The sequence below is a fragment of the Manihot esculenta genome, chromosome 1 (assembly GCF_001659605.2).
Source record: "Manihot esculenta cultivar AM560-2 chromosome 1, M.esculenta_v8, whole genome shotgun sequence".
NCBI lineage: Eukaryota > Viridiplantae > Streptophyta > Magnoliopsida > Malpighiales > Euphorbiaceae > Manihot > Manihot esculenta.
The window spans coordinates 39,673,065-39,693,617 of NC_035161.2; the positions used below are offsets into that span (position 1 = coordinate 39,673,065).

At 34.2% G+C, this 20,553-nt stretch overlaps 3 protein-coding genes across 6 annotated transcripts; 1 reads left to right on the plus strand and 2 right to left on the minus strand.

The window, feature by feature from the left end:
• The first annotated feature begins 1,750 nt into the window (after window positions 1-1,750).
• LOC110613582 (S-adenosylmethionine synthase 1) lies at window positions 1,751-4,463 on the plus strand. The gene is made up of 2 exons (XM_021754795.2): window positions 1,751-1,938; window positions 2,953-4,463. Exon 2 carries the CDS (start codon window positions 2,962-2,964, stop codon window positions 4,141-4,143), a length of 1,182 nt encoding a protein of 393 aa, XP_021610487.1. The 5' UTR covers window positions 1,751-1,938; window positions 2,953-2,961; the 3' UTR covers window positions 4,144-4,463.
• Window positions 4,305-6,681, minus strand: LOC110613588 (major pollen allergen Ole e 10). Of its 2 annotated transcripts, none has more exons than XM_021754811.2 (3): window positions 5,549-6,681; window positions 5,202-5,457; window positions 4,305-5,125 (listed from the first exon to the last, which is right to left on the minus strand). In XM_021754811.2, exons 1-3 carry the CDS (start codon window positions 5,663-5,665, stop codon window positions 5,097-5,099), a joined length of 402 nt encoding a protein of 133 aa, XP_021610503.1. In that variant the 5' UTR covers window positions 5,666-6,681; the 3' UTR covers window positions 4,305-5,096. The 2 variants fall into 2 exon arrangements, with proteins under 2 accessions (XP_021610503.1, XP_021610495.1); XM_021754803.2 differs by having other exon boundaries at window positions 4,983-5,457; window positions 5,549-5,583; window positions 5,692-6,681.
• A 131-nt stretch (window positions 6,682-6,812) lies between these two features.
• Window positions 6,813-13,759, minus strand: LOC110613606 (squamosa promoter-binding-like protein 1). 3 transcript variants are annotated; one of them, XM_021754835.2, is made up of 11 exons: window positions 12,520-13,756; window positions 12,001-12,182; window positions 11,668-11,822; window positions 11,242-11,583; window positions 10,819-10,893; window positions 10,628-10,735; window positions 10,419-10,536; window positions 10,178-10,319; window positions 9,901-10,054; window positions 8,081-8,704; window positions 6,813-7,512 (listed from the first exon to the last, which is right to left on the minus strand). In XM_021754835.2, the coding sequence occupies exons 1-11, from the start codon at window positions 13,125-13,127 to the stop codon at window positions 7,069-7,071; spliced, it is 2,952 nt and encodes a 983-aa protein (XP_021610527.1). In that variant the 5' UTR covers window positions 13,128-13,756; the 3' UTR covers window positions 6,813-7,068. The 3 variants fall into 3 exon arrangements, with proteins under 3 accessions (XP_021610527.1, XP_021610534.1, XP_021610522.1); XM_021754842.2 differs by having other exon boundaries at window positions 9,901-10,051; window positions 12,520-13,753; XM_021754830.2 differs by having other exon boundaries at window positions 9,901-10,051; window positions 11,242-11,822; window positions 12,520-13,759.
• Window positions 13,760-20,553: the final 6,794 nt, after the last annotated feature.

The window sequence follows — 20,553 nt, forward strand, 5'->3', positions numbered from 1 at the left end:
TAATAGTAAAGTCAAAGTTTGCTTTATAGTCTTAATTTGGAAATAGTTTAATAATTTTTCTTACCAACCATATGTTATTTGCAGAAGGTAGGTGAGAGAAAGCAACACTAATAACTCCTCCATTAGAATCTATCATTCAAATTTTTTAAATTACCACTAAAATAAAAAAATGTAAATTTTGAAATTGAAAAAAATTATTAAATATTTTTTATATTTTTTTACCATACTTTAAAATATGCATTTCAAAGTTCTATTGAATTGAAAAAAAAAAGTGAATGAATAGAAAAATTAAATCACAATATAATTTAATCGCTTAAATTAAATTTAAAAAAATTAAAGTGATAATAAATAAAATAAATTCATATACCAAACAGTACCACAAACTAAACACAATTATGATCGATTCCTAATATCATCCTACCTCATATAATTGACTTACTGCATCAAGAGTAATACTTTGATAATAATGCCGATTAACAAATCAACTCAATACATTAGAAAAAAAAACAATAAGAAAATACAGTCTAAACAGACTTCAATTATAAATTATAAATATTAATAACAAAATAAATGAAAAAGTTCTAAATAACTAAAATTATTTTTGAATCGATATCACGCTAAGAGATAAATAGAGCTCATAGTTATCAATGGTAAAAAAAAGCAGTAGCCATTGAAATCAACGCGATTCTAAAATAATTACTTTTAATGTTTGAAATCCCTTCCTAAAAAGTCAAACATAGTGTAAACTTTTATCTACGAAATTTAAAAAATATATTGTGAAAAATTATTAGAAATTTATAAAAATAAAAAATTATTAAAAGTAAAACTAACATTACGCCCATTCATAGTGAAGAAAACTAGAGATGGGGCAGCTACATTAGAGAAAAAACAAATTTGAAAAATATTATCTTTCTCTTACTTAAAAGGCAAAAGAGTACAATCAAAACAGAGGACGTGTTCAACAAACTCAAACCAATATTAGTGATAGGTCAAAAATCACCTTATGAATTCTGTCATTTTCGATTTCTACTCTCTCTTTCTCTTTCTTCTTCCTTTCCTAGGCATTTGGCTGAACGGTTTAATAAACCGCTATTATTTATATATATACATCTTTAATCAAATTGAAAAAATACATTTAACATAATATAACATGAGAAAACATGTACATAATATGCTTATTAAAAAAATTGCCTTTGCACCCTTTGTCGGCTCTGTAGTGTCGGCGAAGCTTAATATACCAAAAACACCCATGACAACACTAGCGTACAGCCTTTCCAACGGGGACAGCTTTGTACTTTCAGATTGTGCTTTTTTAAATTATTACGTTTCTTCGATCGCTTTCGAGAGTCAATCAATCAAATAAATACTTCTTTATTTTAAAATTTTAATTATATAAACCATTTTTTAAATTGAACTAAAATGTAGTGTATAATAAGCGAAAATTTTAAGGTGCAGGCGTTGACGACACGAGCGACGCTGAGCGTGGGATTAACCATTCGGCTTTCCAGGCAGCAAACCGAAACCCAAGAAGAACCAAAGCCAACGGCTCAAGCCACCAACCGATAAGGGGTTGGTGAATGACCGGCCATTTCCCTGTTAATTTTCATAAATAAAAAATTATCAATTAGCCAGTTGATACTTTTCAAAGCCTTCCCAATCTCTCTTCCACCAACCCCAACCAATCCCACGCCTCCAAATTCTGACATCCAACGGCTATATTTGTTCCCCAAATCAATTAGTAACCCTCAGATGCAGATTCTCCAATAAATTAAAAAGAATCTTAACTGCTCCATCCGGTTACCAGTTAGCAGGTCCCTTGGTCTATAAATAGCGGGTGCCAGGAGGACGACAATCGTCGAGCCGCTCGCAGTACCGCTTGTTTTGAGGTCTGGTTAGAGCACACAAAGGTCTAGATTCGTATTCTGACTCTAGTCTAAGGTATACCCTTTTCTGTAGCTTCTCCAGGGATTTTTATGCTATTTGCTTGTTTTGTTCATGGCTTCTGGCTTATGCTGCTTGAAAATGAGTCTTATTGGGTCTCGCAATGCTTCTCTTTCGATTCCCGATTGCGTTTCTTGCTCTAACGAGCTATGTTTTTAGTTTGTTTGGCTCAAATGCTATAGATCTGGTTGGTTATACGTGTTACAGATATGAGTTTTATGAGTATGTTTGGGTTTGATACTGACTTGTGTGACTTAAGAGCTTTTAGCTACCTGTTTTGGTAGAATTGAAGATCTATAAAAGAACTTGAACTTTTTGAAATCTTGTGCTTGGCATGACCTTGGAGCACTCTTTGCTGAAGTTTTTGTCATTATCACCTGTTTGGAATTTCTACTTCAATTGTAATTGGAATTTTTGGCGTGTATAATAGCCTATGCTTACCTGTTTTTCCCTTCTTTTTTCAGTATAATACAAGATCTGATGGTCTTTTCTAGTTCCGTAGCTCTATGGATGTTTTTTTTTTCTCAGGATTTGTACCATTTTTTTCATATCGGATGGGATTATTTACGATGTCAATGTTATCCTTTCCATTATATCAATCTGGTATAGATCTAGTGGGTGTTCATTTTGTATTTATCCGTTATCGGACTTGTAATATAGTGCTCTCCCAGGTGCAGCTAGAAATCGAGTACTTCCCCCTTCTACTTCAATTAACCAGGATGTGTTGTTAGTTGATTTCTGTTTTTAATTAATTATTCATGAGTAATTGGGTGATGGGGAGGGGGGGGGGGGGGGGAGAATAAAAAGATGCTGCAGAGCAGGACACCCCTCCCTGAAATTCACAAAATGTCAAAAGATTATTCTATATTGTATATTTTTCTGTTTTATTTATTTATTTTATTTTTGTCCTCTATGCTATATTCTTCGGAATTTAAGCAAGCTTAGATTTCACGGAGTTGCTTTTCATCATCATTATTATTAAGGTATCTTCTGCCTTTATGATGTATGCAGCTGAAGGAAATGGAGACCTTTCTCTTCACCTCTGAGTCCGTGAACGAGGGCCACCCCGACAAACTCTGTGACCAGATCTCTGATGCGGTGCTAGATGCCTGCCTTGAGCAGGATCCTGACAGCAAGGTTGCCTGTGAAACATGCACTAAGACCAACATGGTCATGGTCTTTGGAGAGATTACAACCAAGGCCAAGGTAGACTATGAGAAGATAGTTCGTGACACATGCCGCGGCATTGGATTTGTTTCAGATGATGTTGGTCTTGATGCTGACAAGTGCAAGGTCCTAGTTAACATTGAGCAGCAGAGCCCTGATATTGCTCAGGGTGTCCATGGCCACTTCACCAAGCGCCCAGAAGAGATTGGTGCCGGTGACCAGGGGCATATGTTTGGTTATGCCACTGATGAGACCCCTGAATATATGCCATTGAGCCATGTCCTTGCCACCAAGCTTGGGGCCCGGCTTACTGAGGTTAGGAAGAACGGCACCTGCCCATGGCTAAGACCTGACGGTAAGACTCAGGTTACTGTTGAGTATTACAATGACAACGGAGCCAGGGTCCCGGTCCGTGTCCACACTGTCCTCATCTCCACTCAGCATGATGAGACCGTCACAAACGATGAGATTGCCGCTGACCTCAAGGAGCATGTCATTAAGCCTGTCATCCCTGAGAAGTACCTTGATGAGAAGACCATCTTCCACCTTAACCCATCAGGCCGTTTTGTCATTGGTGGCCCCCATGGTGATGCAGGACTCACTGGACGCAAGATCATTATAGATACCTATGGTGGCTGGGGAGCCCATGGTGGTGGTGCTTTTTCAGGAAAGGACCCAACCAAGGTGGACAGGAGTGGTGCTTATATTGTTAGGCAGGCAGCCAAGAGTATTGTGGCAAATGATCTTGCTCGCAGGTGTATCGTGCAGGTCTCCTATGCCATTGGGGTGCCTGAGCCTTTGTCAGTGTTTGTGGATTCCTATGGAACTGGAAAGATTCCTGACAAGGAGATACTCAAGATTGTGAAGGAGAACTTTGACTTTAGACCCGGAATGATCACCATCAACCTAGATCTCAAGAGGGGTGGCAACAGCAGGTTCTTGAAGACAGCTGCATACGGACACTTTGGAAGGGATGACCCAGACTTCACCTGGGAGGTTGTGAAGCCCCTCAAGTGGGAGAAGCCTCAAGCTTAAGATTGATTTATCCTGTGCTTGCTGTCAATGCTTGCTTGGCTGGTAGTTGAAGAATAATTTGGCTTGATTTCTTGCTTTGCTGCACTACAAATCTAATGGTCAAATCTCTCATACATAAGATGCCCTAATTCAATGTTCTTTTCTTTTTTTTTTTTCCTCTCTTTTTTTTTTTGATCTCTCCTTTTAATTACCAGTGTTGGTGCTATAAAATGCAAGAGAATTTTGTTTAAATTGATGACACTGGAAGCAATGAGCTGCCTGGCAGCAGAGCAGCAACGAAATGTATTATCAAGTATTAACGTGTTCTTTTGGCCAAGGAAGTTACTGTTTTACTTAGTGAGTTGGATGCTTTCATTGCAATGTTTGGGCCAGGAGATGGATTATTTCAATTTCTAATTGGTTAAATGAAATCCTTTTCTGTGTGTTATCCGACTCAAATCGTTTGAGCTTCCAGGTAAATATCCCGATTCATTCTTTTCACATTTTAAAGGCTGTACAGGGATAGTTGCATCTGATGCCTATGCTTGAACTTGAATAAGCTATGCCCCTTTCCTATAGTAATTTTCGACGTAGATGGAAGAATTGGGTTCTGCTACCACACTTTAGCAGGAGGCAAGATATTTACATATTCTGTTATTCATTATACTGGAAAGATGAAAGGGTAAAGTTCTATTGATTTTCCTTCTTTTCTTTTTATTTTATATAACTTGAAGCTGAGGTTGATTGGAAGTTGGAACGCAAACACTCTTAGCTGTTAATCAATAGAAAACATTGGTAATTAATTAGCACCAGCCTCAGCCCTTCTACAAATGAGTCGAGTCTGCCTCTCATCCAATACATATCAAGGCATCATATTAGAAGTTATAACCCCTCAATCCAAGGCAACTACAAACAAAAACATTGAAACTGTGCTGTCTAGTCTCTACTTCTTGACTCTCTCTCTCTTTCTCTCGTCACAGAGGGTAGATGCAGGTACCAAAAGCTGCCAAACAAATTAACTCAAGTTCAATTGAAATTAGAAAGAAAAAAAAAAAAAAAGCCTTTGAGATGAAACTTACAAGGGTTCTGAGGGACAGTAACACCAGTGCCATTGAAATTGCAATCCCAAGGGTGCTTGCCTGCAAACTTGTAGAAGAGATTCATGGCATAAGAGGCATGTGAAACAGGTGTGTCTGGATTGAAGCAGCTACCACCCGGTTGAATTGGAGTACAGTCCACTCCACTTTGCCCACAGCTAAAATCTATGTTGCGGAAAAGCGTCCCTGCCTCTGTCGATGGCTTTGCAATGCACCACATCCTCCGACCGTCATTTGCCTATACGTGTAAAAAGGTAACATTTGCTTGATGCTTGTAATAAATTCAATGTTTGTTAAGCTCAGAATGTCATTACTTAACAAGAACTTACCATCCGGTACTGGTTTCTTCCATGGTATCTTGACTCTGCATGGCATAGAACCAAAATGTTCAGGTCCACAAGAACTGTGATTAAAATGAAATCAAAATACAAACATACAAAAATCATATTCTGCTAATGGGTAAAATACCAACCTACACAAACGGCGCAAGAAAGAAGCAAAGCAAAGGCCAGAGAGAGAAATGCCAAAGGAGGCCTTGCACTATCCATCTTGGTTTATCTCACAACACCCAACTACTAATATGATTGAAAGAGAGACAGATGACGGCAAAAATATGAAAGTTCTATGCAGGTATTTATAGAGTAAAATGAGAATATTGATGTACAGATGAGATGGGTAGTACCAATTGTATAAAATATCAATTAGGCCCTTGTGGGTCTAAACAAGATGCCCAATAAAGGGAGAAAAATAGCTTTAGAAAAGATAAATAAAAAAAGCAAAAATGTGTGGGGCTAAGCTAGGGTGGAAGAGAGGTGTTCCACTGTGACTTGTCATTCATTTCTGGTTTGAAAAAGGGTTCAATAAGACCATTAGGATTAACCCATAGTTTCTTAATTTATCTTTCTCCCAACTTTTAGGATTATGTCCGGTATTGGATTTATTGATGGCCAGATAGACAAAATAGGCCCTGATTGGTCTTTTTGAAACATAGAAATTAAAAGGAAAAAAAAAAGAAATAAAAAGTTTTTTGAATTAGTGTTGCAACTGTGACGAAAATCAACAGCCGGCCATTTGGACATCAACATCATTTATAGCGTGAAGCACCTGCTTAATTAATAACAGCGTTCATGTTTTTTAACGTACTTGTCAGGTTCAACCGGCATGACTATGATACTCCTGTTCATGCCTTTCAGGTCACACTTACGCCCGTGCATTCATTTGGATGTAATTGATTTTATTATTCTTTTTATTTTTTTATATAACTAGCTTCAACAGGATCGAACTCAAAATCTTCCAGTATATATTTTTTTTTTGCTTTCATTTTTTTAATAAAATTTTTTTATTTAAAAAAAAAAAGTAGTATTTGCCATGAGCCGACATGAGAATTTCAACCTAAAACACCATCATCCACTTCTAATTCCCTACACCTCATAATTATTTTCTACTTTCAACATTGACGCTATCTTTTTGGAAAAATTCAATTCAATTTATTTATTTTTTAATAATTTTTTTCATTAAAAAATTAAAATCATATATAATTTTATAAAATTATTTCATTTGAAATCTTAAAATAAACCATGCCAAAGGGAAAAGTGAAACAAAACAACTCCCCAAAGTTTAGGATTTTCAACTTCATTTAGGAACCTAAATTAAGGTTACAAATGCTAGACATCCCAACCATTTTCCACCGGTTAGAATTACCTCTAAAAACTGCAAATATATATATATGTCAATAACATTTACTGAATCTGAAACTCGTCCTCACGCACTGCTTCCACATGAATTCTCAACTTAACGGTCTGTAAATGCACACCACCTATCTATGCCATCAAGCTGGGAGTTAGAAAGCTTAGCTTGTTCCATAGTCCAACAATTCCCACCTGAAGGGTCGGAAGACGTACACAACTTCAGGACAACTCTTGAATAAAAGAGCCACACAAACGCAAACTGCAGCAATGGCCACCATTGACAGCATTGCAGGCCTATACAACAATGATCTCCCAGCTGAACCATAATCCAGCTTTTGATGGCAAACCTTGCAGGGCAGCTGAATGGGTCTCACTGCCGTTTGTCCAATCTCAAAGCTAGTGGTCACCCCTTCATTTTGCTTATGGTTAGTGCTGCAGTCAGATAGAGTGCCAGGAATGTCTAGCACCACATGCCCCACAGCTGGTCTCTTGTTAATTTTCTTCTGTACCAAGTGGATGTATGAGTAGTGGCCTCGGAGACGAGCATAATCTTCTGGGGTGAAACCCGTGCTGTCACGAGCACTCTTCCATGCTTTAATTCCCACCTGTATCAAACAGAAGCACATCATTTATATCTGAGGATGATCAAAGATTATGCTAAATTTAATTTCCAAAATATAAATACTGGCTGCATTTGATTCTAGTCTAAACATCTATACATGGAAGGAAAAGAAATTGGTCATCACTTGGCTGTATAATGAAGATGGCCAACTTTATAAAGTTTAGAGGACTGCTGCCTATTGCCAGTGAGAAGCCAGACCCCAATAGACCACCAAATAATAATAATAATTTAAAAAATACACCCTGGCCCTCCACCAGAAAAAAAAAAAAAAAAAAAAAAAAAAAAAAAAAAGCGGCTAGAGACAGCAACAGCTTAACTTTTCTTGCTTAAATGGAACCTCCACATCAACCTAGTTCTGCAAATGTACAAACAAACATGGCCAACACAAGTTCCCAACACTAAATACAGCCAAAATGTAATCTTAAGCACCATGGTCCAAACAGAAGAAACGCGCCGCCTAAAAATGTAATATTGAAACCTCAGACCAGAAAAACATATCATATCATCTTTAGCAGCATTTTCATAAATAAATTAATTATAAAAAGAATTACCATTCCAGGATCTTCAGTTAAAGCATCCAGTACATCTTCAGAACCATCTTTGCCAGCTGCAATGTGTAGAGGCGTCAAACCTGCAGGTCCTGTAACATCAGGTCTAAACAAGTTGTAATCGTGGCTTCCCTCAATCAGAAGCTTGTTTTCAGGTCCTGCATTCCCAGGAACATATCTTAAAAGAAGCTCCACTAGAGGCCTAGAATTCTTCCGCACAGCTCGGTGGAGGAGGCCCAATTCTGACAATGCAAGGTTTAGAGATGAGTGCTCTCCTGTACCAACAACGCCTTTGAGAAGTATGCTCAAGAGTTTTTTCACTACAGCACACCATTCATGGTCCATGGAGAACTCCATGAGCCACTTGAACCTTTTTAAAGGGAAGAGGTCCATGCAAGGATCCAAGTGGCCCAATCTGGATGTCAATTGACTTCTGTGAAAAAGCCAACCTATTTCATGAATGAAGTCAATAGCTTGATTTTTGGCTTCCATTTTCCCAGTTCCAGCAGCATCAGCATCTGTTTCACCCAACTCCAGAACACTCTCAAGCATACGGATCTCTGAACAAACATCTTCCTCTGCAACTATGAAAGGAAAGTAGCTATTGCTGAAACCATGATCTTCGATCTGGACAGGGCGAAGATCAAATGAAGTTCACAGAATGGCACATTCAAAAAAGTATAGATATTCTATGAACATCCACATTCCAGGACCAGAACGGTAAACATTTGCATACCACATGTATATAATAATAGAATCAAGTTGGAAGCCAGCTGCTGATGCATATTCCATAAGCTGATTAGTTTTTAATAAGCGCAATGCACAAGGTACAAATAGTTTTAATGAATAAATTGCAGAGGAAAAATGGAAATTTGAAAGAATTATCCATCTCAAGAATGTGGCATCCAGTTCAGACCACCCAAATAAACAAGGAAGTTTGATTTGACAGCCAGTAAATGGCAGTCACTGAATATAGCTATTGCTGTGGCTCTAATAATGGAATCACATGATAGCAATATTCTTTTTTCCTGGTTCAAACAGAGCAAAACCCCAAGATTATATACATGACAATTTTAGATGAATAAGAAGCTTCAATAATGTCATGTAAAAGCCAAATAAACAAACCACGTGGTGGTCCTGCAAAAATGAGTATCCAACAGCCGGTTCACCCGTAACTAGAGGCAGCATATTAATGAAGAAGCAAATGAAAACAGGCTCGAGCTAGCCCATGCAAACCTAATTTGCAATATTACATACGCAGGACTCTTAACAATTTGCAAATAAAAGTACACATCCACAATCCCACCAAAACAAACACAGATAGTTGCAAGATTTATATATATCACAGAAGGTGTGATGCAGTCAAGGAAGATTAGATTTAAGAACTATTTTGACTTAATCTTAATTGTGAAATTAAGACATTTAATTCAGATTTTCTAATACAATTAGGAGTTTAGATATCTATTATTTAGGAATACTTTAGAACTATGAGGTCTAGTATTGTCCTAGTAAAAAAGTTGTAGCATTTTCTTGTTTTGGGATTCCTAATCCTAATACTAGGACTAGTTATTATAGACTATAAATATCTATGTCATCTAGGTATTTTAGTAGAATTTATTATTATTGATAATATAGAAAATCTGAGAATTGTTTCTCTTCCCTTTTGAGTGTTCTTTGCTTTCTACAGCAGGATGGGTAAGTGCTATTCGATGAAATATCAAAATTTATATATCTGAAGTTCTGAACTATCATATTGCCCCAGCTAAATAAATGCAGGTAACAAAACAACAGGAAATTCAATAGGAAGTAATGAGCAACAACACCTCAATGAATCCTCTTCCAGAAACTGTGGGAATAGAGCAACAAAAGTTAACACATTGGAGTTCCTCATATCCTTTCAAGTTATCAACACTGTCCATTAGTTCTTGAGTATTTTCCTGGAACATATACGTCCCTTCTACTGCACAGAGTAATCTGCTAAGAGAAAAAAAACAACGTAACAGGATTTTTAGTAGCGCATTGAGCTAATAGAAGAAAAGGCTAATCACAACTAATCTAAAATTTCACTAGCTTTGTGTGGAAATCAAATGCAGCAACTACCTTGTGGTAGGCCGATACAGGTTGATTCCTTTAATCACAAATTGAGCTCTTTCAGATGCAGATATTGCAATTGGTGTGACACTTAAAATTTTACTATAGTTGTTGCTTTTGAGAGGCAAGGATGTATCAACAACAACCTGCCCTGCATCACCAAAAATGCCCAAGTATTCCAAAAATAAATACTGTTATTTACTCCAGCATGTAACAAAGTTAATAATGTGGAAACTAAAAGTTAACGGACCATTGCAAACAAATGCTATTTGATGTTGCACCCTGATATAGACCCATCCAGTCCTCCAAAAAGCATCATCTGATACATCCAGAAGCCTACTCAAACTGGAGCTAAGATTACAGCAAAGCTACACAAGAGGAAATTCAAACTGTAAGACCACAAATATTGCATGGGATATTTGAGAAAAAAGAAATTCATAAAAATGTGTGCAAGCTCACTTCCTCCCATGTTGCCTCAGCCTGACGAAGATAAACAGTTAGAATGACACAACCAGGCCTAATGTAGCTCTCAATATCAGTGGGACTATGAGATAGCCAGTCCAGAATCTGAAAATTTATAGAGTTCACATAATCAATATATTTGAGATGAAGTCCCAACTAATTGCAGTAATACAATAAATTTTATGTACCTGTGCACGCAGGACAAGAGGACAATCATTTGGTTCTTTACCAAACAGTTTGAAAATAATTCGATCTGTACGACTCTGCAACAGTAGAAAGGGAAGTTCAATGTTAATATTTACACAAATAAAAGACCAAAATGCAAAATGACGTAAAATTTTAGGCAAATTTAAATAGTAAAATAGGCTAACAATATGCATTTAGTATAACCAATTAAACTTATCTGGAAAGGTGACACATCTAAAAGAGAAACTTTCATTGTCTCAACCAAATACTCTAAAAGTCTTCTTATCGAAAAAAATCCAACTACTATTGAATATATCATCATCTCAATATGCCAATGTTTTAGAGGGACTTGAGAATTTTACAAAGAATCCTTTCCACTACATAATTTCAAACTGGAAAGGTAATCATATTCAATAAATATATACCTGAGCATCTCCATTAGAACTAGAAGGTGACTGTGCAGATGCTGAATCTGAATTTCCACTTGTCTGTGGGGGACTTGATTGATGTGAATCTTGCTGTACCCATGAAGGGCAATCAAGGGAGCTAGTCCCCATGTTTGTAGGGACAGGCGATCTCTCTATATCTTCGGCGCCATCATCTGAGTCAACATACATGTCATTCAAATCAAAATTGTTCATCTTGACCTGTCCTAGAGAACTGTCTCGAACTTCTGAATATGCTGGATAGTTGTTCGGAATGCTAGGTTTCACAAGGCAAGAGGTTTGCATATTTGCACCGTTGGCACCATGAGCACACACAACTTGCTGCAGAGACCCAGAAACATTAACTGTCAGATGTTCTTTTATAGGCCTTGGAAGGATTTCAACAAAGAGCAAAATTGAGAGTACCTCTGAATTTCCAAATGTACCATCATTCAGCAAATCCCGAGGTTCCTGAAGAAGCCCAGATATATCTCTTCCTCCATGTTGGATAGAATGGCTCGCAAGGCTCCTTAATAAATGAGATAAAAGATCCTGATCTGTGACCTGATCTGACCTATTAGCTGCAATTTGTAAAAGACAGCATTACTTGGTCAAATATATATCTACCATAAAAAGAAGATACTAATATGCTTACAGGTTTGCACACTATAAATTCAGAAAATCAAGGAAATATCTCATTATATTCATGCATAGACTTAAACCCCATAATTTTACTGGGAAAAGCATGGAAATACTCACAATGCAAGTTTGAAAGAATCCTCAGGAGACTTATCAATAAATAACTACTAGTCCGTTCATCATTCAATGAAGTTCCATTACCAACAGCTTCAGGATTTGTTTTCCTCCTCCTTTTATTATGGCCAGCTAAACGTCTGCGGCAACTTCTCTTCCCTTCATCAAACTCTTGAAGGACATGAAATCTGGCAACAATTTACCAAATTATCACCTAAAACAAATAATTTTTTCCAGGATTTTTAACAGGAGTTACAGCTATGATATAAGGAGCAAGCACAAGCCTTAGTAACATTCTCAGAAAGCCATACTATTTTATGGAGCCACATCCTGTAACAAAATTTTAATAAGACAAAACTTATTCAACTTATTTCCAATTTTATGCCTCACTTTGGAATCAAAACACGCTCCGTAGCATCATCAAAGTGTCAAAATTCATAATATGTGTTTTCTCACGGTAGTAAGCAACCAATACAGAAACAAATAACAAATGCAAATAACATCGATCAGTAAATGAACGCATACCTACTACACTGCTGACAAAAACGCTGCATAACATTTCCCACAAGGGCCTTACTGGCCTTGGAATGCATTTCACAAACTTTATGTCGTCTATGATAATCCTTGGCACTGCTCAGGTCAGCACCACAGTACTCGACTTGACAAACGGCACTGCTCATCCTACCCCCAACCACTTTGGTCTTCTTTCCACTGTTTCCCTCCCAACTTCCCATCTCCCTTTCAATAATTGGAAAACCATGGCCCCCCAGCTTCAAACTAAGGTTACCCACTTCTTCACCATGTAAATTATCATCTTCAATGACGATAGCCCTTCTTTTTTTCTCTAATTCCGTCTTTCCATTCTCAATTCCCGGATTCACTTCATCAGAGCAGGAGGATGAACTATTAGAAGGATTCCCATTTACTGGAATTCCTGTTGTAACAGGAAAAAGTTGCCTACCCATGCCCCCAGATGGTACTGGCTTCAAAGGGCTAGCAATGAAAAGATCGCCATCCCATTTCCAATCATTCAAATCCCATTCTAAATTTCTCTTCCCCACTGCCCGCATATCTGTGGTGCCCATGCGGCAGAAATGATAAGCTTGAGCTTCACCTCCAAATCTAGCTTCCATGGATCACACGCAGATACCCGAAAGTTCCAAATTCACGAACTGAACCGACAGTATTTTTTGTTTAAAAAAAATTAATTAATTAAACCCGCTTCCCTTGAAAGATCAGAACTTTAACTAAACCCCATAAAAAGTAATAATAATAGTTGAGAAATTCACCAAATCATCTTCGCTTCTTCCCCAAAAGTCCAAAAACAGTACAACCCACACCCATGGTTCCAATTAAGAGCAAACCACATGCCAGTACCCCTTAATGAATTAAATCCCCCGCTCAAAAATCCGGTATACAAACTCTAAGTGCATTAATCCCAAGTTCAGGCTCTGAACTCCATCCAGCTAAACTAAGCACCCACAAACTAAAAAAGAACAAGAAAACAGAAAAAACTTACTAGCCCGGGAAAAAAATAATTAAGTCACAGCCCGGTAGAGCAGAAGCAGATCGGCCATACTGCCAGAAAGTACACGGCGACAAAGACAAATGTGGGAAATGTCTGGACGGTGGCGATGATGATGATGATACAAAGGAGTTTCGTTTGTGGGAAAATGAGGTGTGGTATGGTTTGGTATAGTACAGAAAAATAATAATGTCAAGTAATCAACAATCTTTAGTACTTTTTTTTTTTTACCTCAGAGTTAGACGCGAGATAGAGAGAGAGAAGATGACAGTACAGTATACCCAACACAAAGATGGTGGGTCCACTTTGCACACTGCGTGTCTACCTCGCACTCACGATAAGCCAAAAAAAAAAAAGATGCTTCTCTTTTTTCTTTATTTTATTTATTTTTTTCTCTCTTCTTCTTCCCTTTCATCTTCCATCTTCCTCCTAGTGTTGGATACGGTATAGGAGTGTGTTACTTCTCTGTCTCTCTCCCACTCGGGAGTTGGGTGGGTGATTATCCGGTGCTTCACCTTCACCTGCTGTCATGGGTCCTTGCTATTTAATATTCTTTATTGGATTGTCGCAAGGAGAGTGGTTTATCCGCAACTGAGCTTATCATAACAAAATGCACCCATCTCATCCTCTACCATCCAATTATTATTATAGATTTTTAATAAAGATTTAAAAGATTAATTACATTTATTAATTATATATTTTCATCAATTTAAATATAAATATAAATATTGTTTACATGTTTATGTACATATTCAATTAATCAAAATGTCAAAAAAATTCAAATTATAGTAAAAATTGTCTGAAAAAATGTATGTGGTTCTATTTTATTACAAAACTACCACGCGGACCATGAATCTCCTGGACTGCGCGGGTCGGGTGCACCATACAAAACGGAAAGGCATATTTAGATTCAGTGCACCCGATCTCATAATAAAACAAAACGAGTTATTCCAATCAATCACCTTCCCTCGTATTGACTTTGACTCCTTATTTTATCATGACTCGTAGGACAAAAGTTGCAATAGATATTTTTGTCGGTGGTAAAACTGAATTAAAACTAATAACATTTTCTTCAGCTCCGCTTGTCAAGTAAAACCTGTATGTCAAGAAAACAAATCAAAATTATAAATATAGAAAATTTTATTTTTATTTTATTTAAAATTATAATAAATTTTATATAAAAATATAAATTAAATATTTATAATTAATTAAGTTTTTATACATTTTTATAGCAAACAAAAAAATTAAGTATTAATAATCACGTGGATCTAACTTATGAACCGCCTTCTTAGGCGCGTCATGGACCACGAACGTGACATTTTATTATTTTGCAAAGTTTCATTAAATAAAATTAAAAATAATTATTAAAAAAACCTATTAAGTTTTTCTTCTTTTTCTTTAAGTTCCCTTTCATATTTATTCACGTGATTTGTTTTAAACATGTCATGATCGTAATTGTACTTTTTCAATTATTTTAGTAATGGCTTTTAATGATATCTTCATGCCTTTGAGAAAAAATAAGGTAATGTTATTGGTTAACGACAAGTTTATTCACAGAAAAAAATTTATCCATTAATAGAAAGTTATTAATATTTATTTATAAAAGAGATTTCCAACGATTTTAATTTATTTATAAAAGTGAATTATGTTTCTCAATTACGAAAATATTTATTTAAATTATAGGGTTATATTAAATTAATATAATAAAAAATTAATATTACAATAAGATGTTTGAGTCTTATTAATTAATTTTTTGTTTTTTTTTTCCTTCCAAAATATGGTATTGGCTAGTTAGGCTTGTGCGGGTGAGTTATGGGTAGGTACTGAGTGGGCAGATGAGCCCACGAATCCAACCAATTTGGTGGAGATCTCTCAGCAATTCTGTCCAACCTGTGTATTTGCTCGCATTTCATTGCATGCCACGTGACATGAACCCACATTTCCCACCAACGCATATAGTCTCCACCACTCTTCTCTATTTCCTTTCAGTAAAAAGATTTTTTAGTTAGTGGTTTTTTCTTGATGGGTATCATTTGTTTTATTGTTATGTTTGAATTAATCGGCAGATAAAGATCCATATATGATGATTGCCCTGTTTTGGAATCACTGTTACTGCTGGAGTGTGATAGATTTTGGATAGTGACTCACATGAATTACTCTTTTAAAAGTTCATTTTGAATCAAAATGTTAAAAAAATGTAATTTAATTCTCATACAATACAAAGGAGAAATATGTTAACTTTTCAATAAATCAAATAAAAAAAATTAATCAAACACATAAAAATTTAATAATTTAAATTTTTTTAATTAAATTATTATAATCAAAATCGAGCTATAAAAGCCACTAAAATCATCAAGTCATTGCAAAAACCATTCAGATCAAGCCACTAAAGTCATTATATTTAGTTGCAGTAAATTTTACTTTTTTATATTATTAATTAAATATTATAATAATTAATAATTAATTAAAAAATATATTATAAATATTTGTTAACTAATAACACTATAAGAATGTTGTGATTTACCAATAGATTTTACTACCGGATGAAAATCCATTAGTAATTTTAATGGATTTATTAACGGATTTAAAAATTTATTGGTAAATTTTAATTAAAAAAATTTTATGTAAAAATTTACCAACGGATTTTAAATCCGTTGGTAAATCCGAAAATCCGTTGGTATTACTAATGAATTTCAAAAATCGTTAGTAATTTTAGAAGGAAAAAAGTCCAATTTTTTCTTTTTAAATTTACTAATGGATTTGAATCCGTTGGTAAATCCGTTAGTATTACTAACGGATTTCAAAATCTGAATCCGTTAGTAATACTAACGGATTTCAAAATCCGTTAGTAATTTATGGAGAAAAAAAATTCGCCTTTTTTTTTATAAAAAATTTACTAACGAATTTGAATCCGTTAGTAATATGCTTTTATAAATATAACACCACATTTTCTCCTTTTATCATTCATTCATTTTATCATTTTTACTTCTTCCATTCTCTTTTCCTTTGGCTCATTTTCTTTCATTTTCTATTACTTTCTTTCATTTCACTTTCTTTATCTCATTTTTTTTCTTCTCATTTTTTTTCTTATTATTTTCCATTCATCTCTTATCCTTTTTTATCTCATTCTCTTCCCTCTTCAATTATTTTCTTTATTTTCCTCCATAATTTTCCTTTCACTTTCTCCATTTTCTTTCCATTATTTTCTTTCATTTCTTCCCTTATTCTTAATTTTCTTTATAATTATCATTTATATTATTTCCTCTCATATTATTTTTTTTTCTATCATTTTCTTTTTCTATTATTTTATTCTCTAATCATTTCCTTTTTTTTCTCATTTTTCTATCATCTTTTTACTCTATTATCATTCTTCCTTCTTTTTCATAATTTTTATTTTTCTATAATTTTTTCTTTTCTCTTTTTTCTTTCTTTTTTTTATCATTTTCTATCATCTACTTTTCTCTTATTTTCTAATAAATATTGGACATAAATTACAAGTTTAGTAACAATAATAATATAATTTTAAATCTTATTGAAGTAATAAAAAATAATATTAATAATAAAATTTATTATTTAATTAAAATAATAATTATTTTAAAATTATTTAAATTCTCAATAGATTTACTAATAGATTTATCAACAGATTTAAAATCGGTTAATAAATTTTTTTTCTCTCAATTTACTCACACATTTAAAATCCATTAATATTATTAACGGAAATTCCATTAATAAATTTTTTAGTAATATTAACGGATTTCAAAACAGTTGGTAAAACTTTAACAATGAGTTTTTTAACAACGGATCGTAATCCATTAATAATCCGTTGATAATTTATTTATCGATGAATTTTTATAAAATTATCAATGAAAAAATTCATTGATAATCTCGAAATTTTTTGTAGCGTAAGATAGACGGGATTGAATGTTGACGTATAATATTTTTAATTTTTTTTAATTTTCAAATTAATTTTTTGGTTGTTCGTTTACATTATTCTTCGTGGCCGGTGCCACGTTTACTGACGTGGTCAGGCTGGGCCTTTTTCCCTTGAAGGCCTTGGGGCGGTGCAGTTTTCTTTGAATTTTACAATCCCACAAACGGTCCGTTATGCAACATATGAAATTATTTTTATTTACGTTGAGATTTAAAAATATTACAACTTTATATATTATAAAATATATATTTAATTCAACACAATGATCTATATTAAATATAAAATAAATCAAAAAATTTTAAAAATTTTTCACATAAAAAATATATTATAAAACTGCAAAACATAATAAAAAATATTATTATAAAAATTATTGATAATTCAAATAATAGTAACTTAACCATCGTGATATAAAAAATATTTTTCAAATAGAGTTTAATAACAGTATCAGCCAAACAATTAGTTGATCGAGGATTATGCTTGAATGAGACATATAAAAGTTGAGAATTAAAAGATAATATAACTGCTATCATTGCACTAATTTTCCAAATAAAAAAGAGTATCGACTTGCACAATGCATAACACAATAATAAAGAGTCCAACGCAAACTCAACGAATGCTCTTATAAAAAATCTATTTAATATTTATAAGGAAAGTTCGAGTTTCACCGGCAATAGTAGAAGGATGACAAATTTTATTGACAATATCATAAACGATTGACTCTTTGATATCAATTACAATAATAATAATAGCAGTTAGAGATAAATGATCCCGATATAAGCCTAATAATCCTAGATAGAAAATGGGCTCATGTGAGTGATCAGATGTAACTAATACAAAAATAGAAAAATCAATAAAAATATCACTTCACTCCGACTGCTATAAATTAGCAGAAATTCATCACGATATAATAATAAGATTAGGGTCAACCTTATCAAATATATATATGTTTAGCTCTTTTTAAATATATTATAATGTAAGGGTATATAATGACTACAAGAAGATTGAATAAGACTTTTTGTGTATAGTAAGGTATTTACATTGTAAAAAATAAAATATAAAAAATTAAAAAATTAAAGTTAAAACTCAAAACATGTCTTTTAATAATTTTTTGAAGAAATTATATTATATCTAAATGAGATAATTTCTAAATTTTTCCTCCGCAAATCAATATCTGCATTACATAGCTGCAACTTGCAATAAAATTTTATTATAATAAAGAACATAAAGGTAGCAAATGATACTGGTGCCAATCTAGGAGTAATAAATTTCATAGGCAAAACTTAGCTACTGTATTTGCAATAGTATTTACTTGACAATAAATCCATTAAAACAAAATATTTGAAATGTGAAAATAAAAATTAAACGTAATTAGAATCGAAACTCTAATATTTTATGATACTGCAGAAGATGAACTATGAAAAGTATTATATACTATAGCATAATCAGTTTCACATGCAATAGATTAAAAAGTCTGCATCGTATATCATTTCGACTGCTGCCAGCATAACACGTGTCTTTCCTACCATAATAGAAGAACACTATATTTGCATAGTAATACCATGCAAAATCCTACATATACTATCTTTAGCTATTACAATAATAGCAGCATGGCGAAACTGATCCAGTCAAGGCAAATCACTATTTAGCTTGATATATCTCAAATGAGGGGATACCAATAAGCAACTAAACAATACCGATGTGGCTGAGAGGCATAATTAATAAAAACATTATTATGCTATAAAATTCTAAAATCAATAAAGATACAATATGATATAGCGATAAGATCATATTGTACAAACTCAAAAACACCTATATTTATTTTCTTATAGATATCCTATAAAATAAGAGATTAAACTCAAAAACACCTATATTTCTTTTCTTACAGATATCCTATAAAATAAGAGTAGTCAGAATCAATAAGAAAGAGTTCCATAGTCTATGTGTCCATTTTTCAATTCAATTCAACTATCTCCATCTTTTATGAATCATTTCATTTTATGTTTAAATTTAATGATATAAGTAGTAATATATAAACAGAAGTAATTTTAATTATCGATGCAAATTTCCCTCTGTGGTCCCTTTGTGACTCGATACTCTCGCCTTTTCCATTTTCTTAAACTTAACTTCTTATTTCTCCTTCCCCATGAAAGACGATCTGCGTTAATTGACTATCGATGAAGAAGAAGATGTTGTTGTCCCTATTAAGAGCTCCAGAGATATTCCGATCGTCACTTATGATTTATGTATGGTGGAGATATTTCTCATATACAATCCAATCAATTTTCATAATATACAGACCTCTTTGACAACTTTATGGCATCCTTTAGAGGGGGTATCTATTATGGAATTAGAGGCAAAAAGATATCTCTATCGATTTTTTAATAATGTTGATTTTGAAAATATAGGGAATGGGGGCCCTTGGTTGTACAATCGATTCCTGCTTGTTTGGAAGGAGATACAAGGTAATGAAAATCCTCTCTATATCCCTCTAACTCATTTTGATTTTTGGGTTCTGATTAAAGACCTCCCTTCTGGTTATTATAACGAGACGTTAGCTAAATTGGTCGGGGATTTTGTTGGCCACTATAAAGAGTATGATATGAAAAATGATTCAGCTATGTCGCCGGACCCTATGAGTGTTAAAGTTTGTTTGGACATTCGGTAACCTTTGAAATGACAGAAGAAGTTTGTTGGAGATGATGATACTGTGTTTACTGTGAAGTTTTAATACAAAAAACTGATTATTTTTTGCTATTTATGTGGAAAACTGGATCATGTGGGAAACTAGATCATGTGGAGACTTTCAGTGACTAGCGGCTTGTAATACCCGGCTAGACTCAGACATCGGAATTCCTACCGTCCGGTGGAATCTCGGATGTCGGAGCTCTCTAGAAGGATAAAGTAAAGGTTTTCTAGAATGTTTTTACATGTTTTGATGGTTTTTATTAGAAAGGAATTGAGTTTTGAAAGAAAAAACCAAGGAGGGAAGAGCCCAGGTTCGGCCGCCGAACATGGGGCTGTTTAGGAGGCACGTTAGGCTTCCGAAAGTGGTTTTCTTTCGGCCGCCGAATCTCAAGTTCGGCCGCCTTATATGGGATAGTTT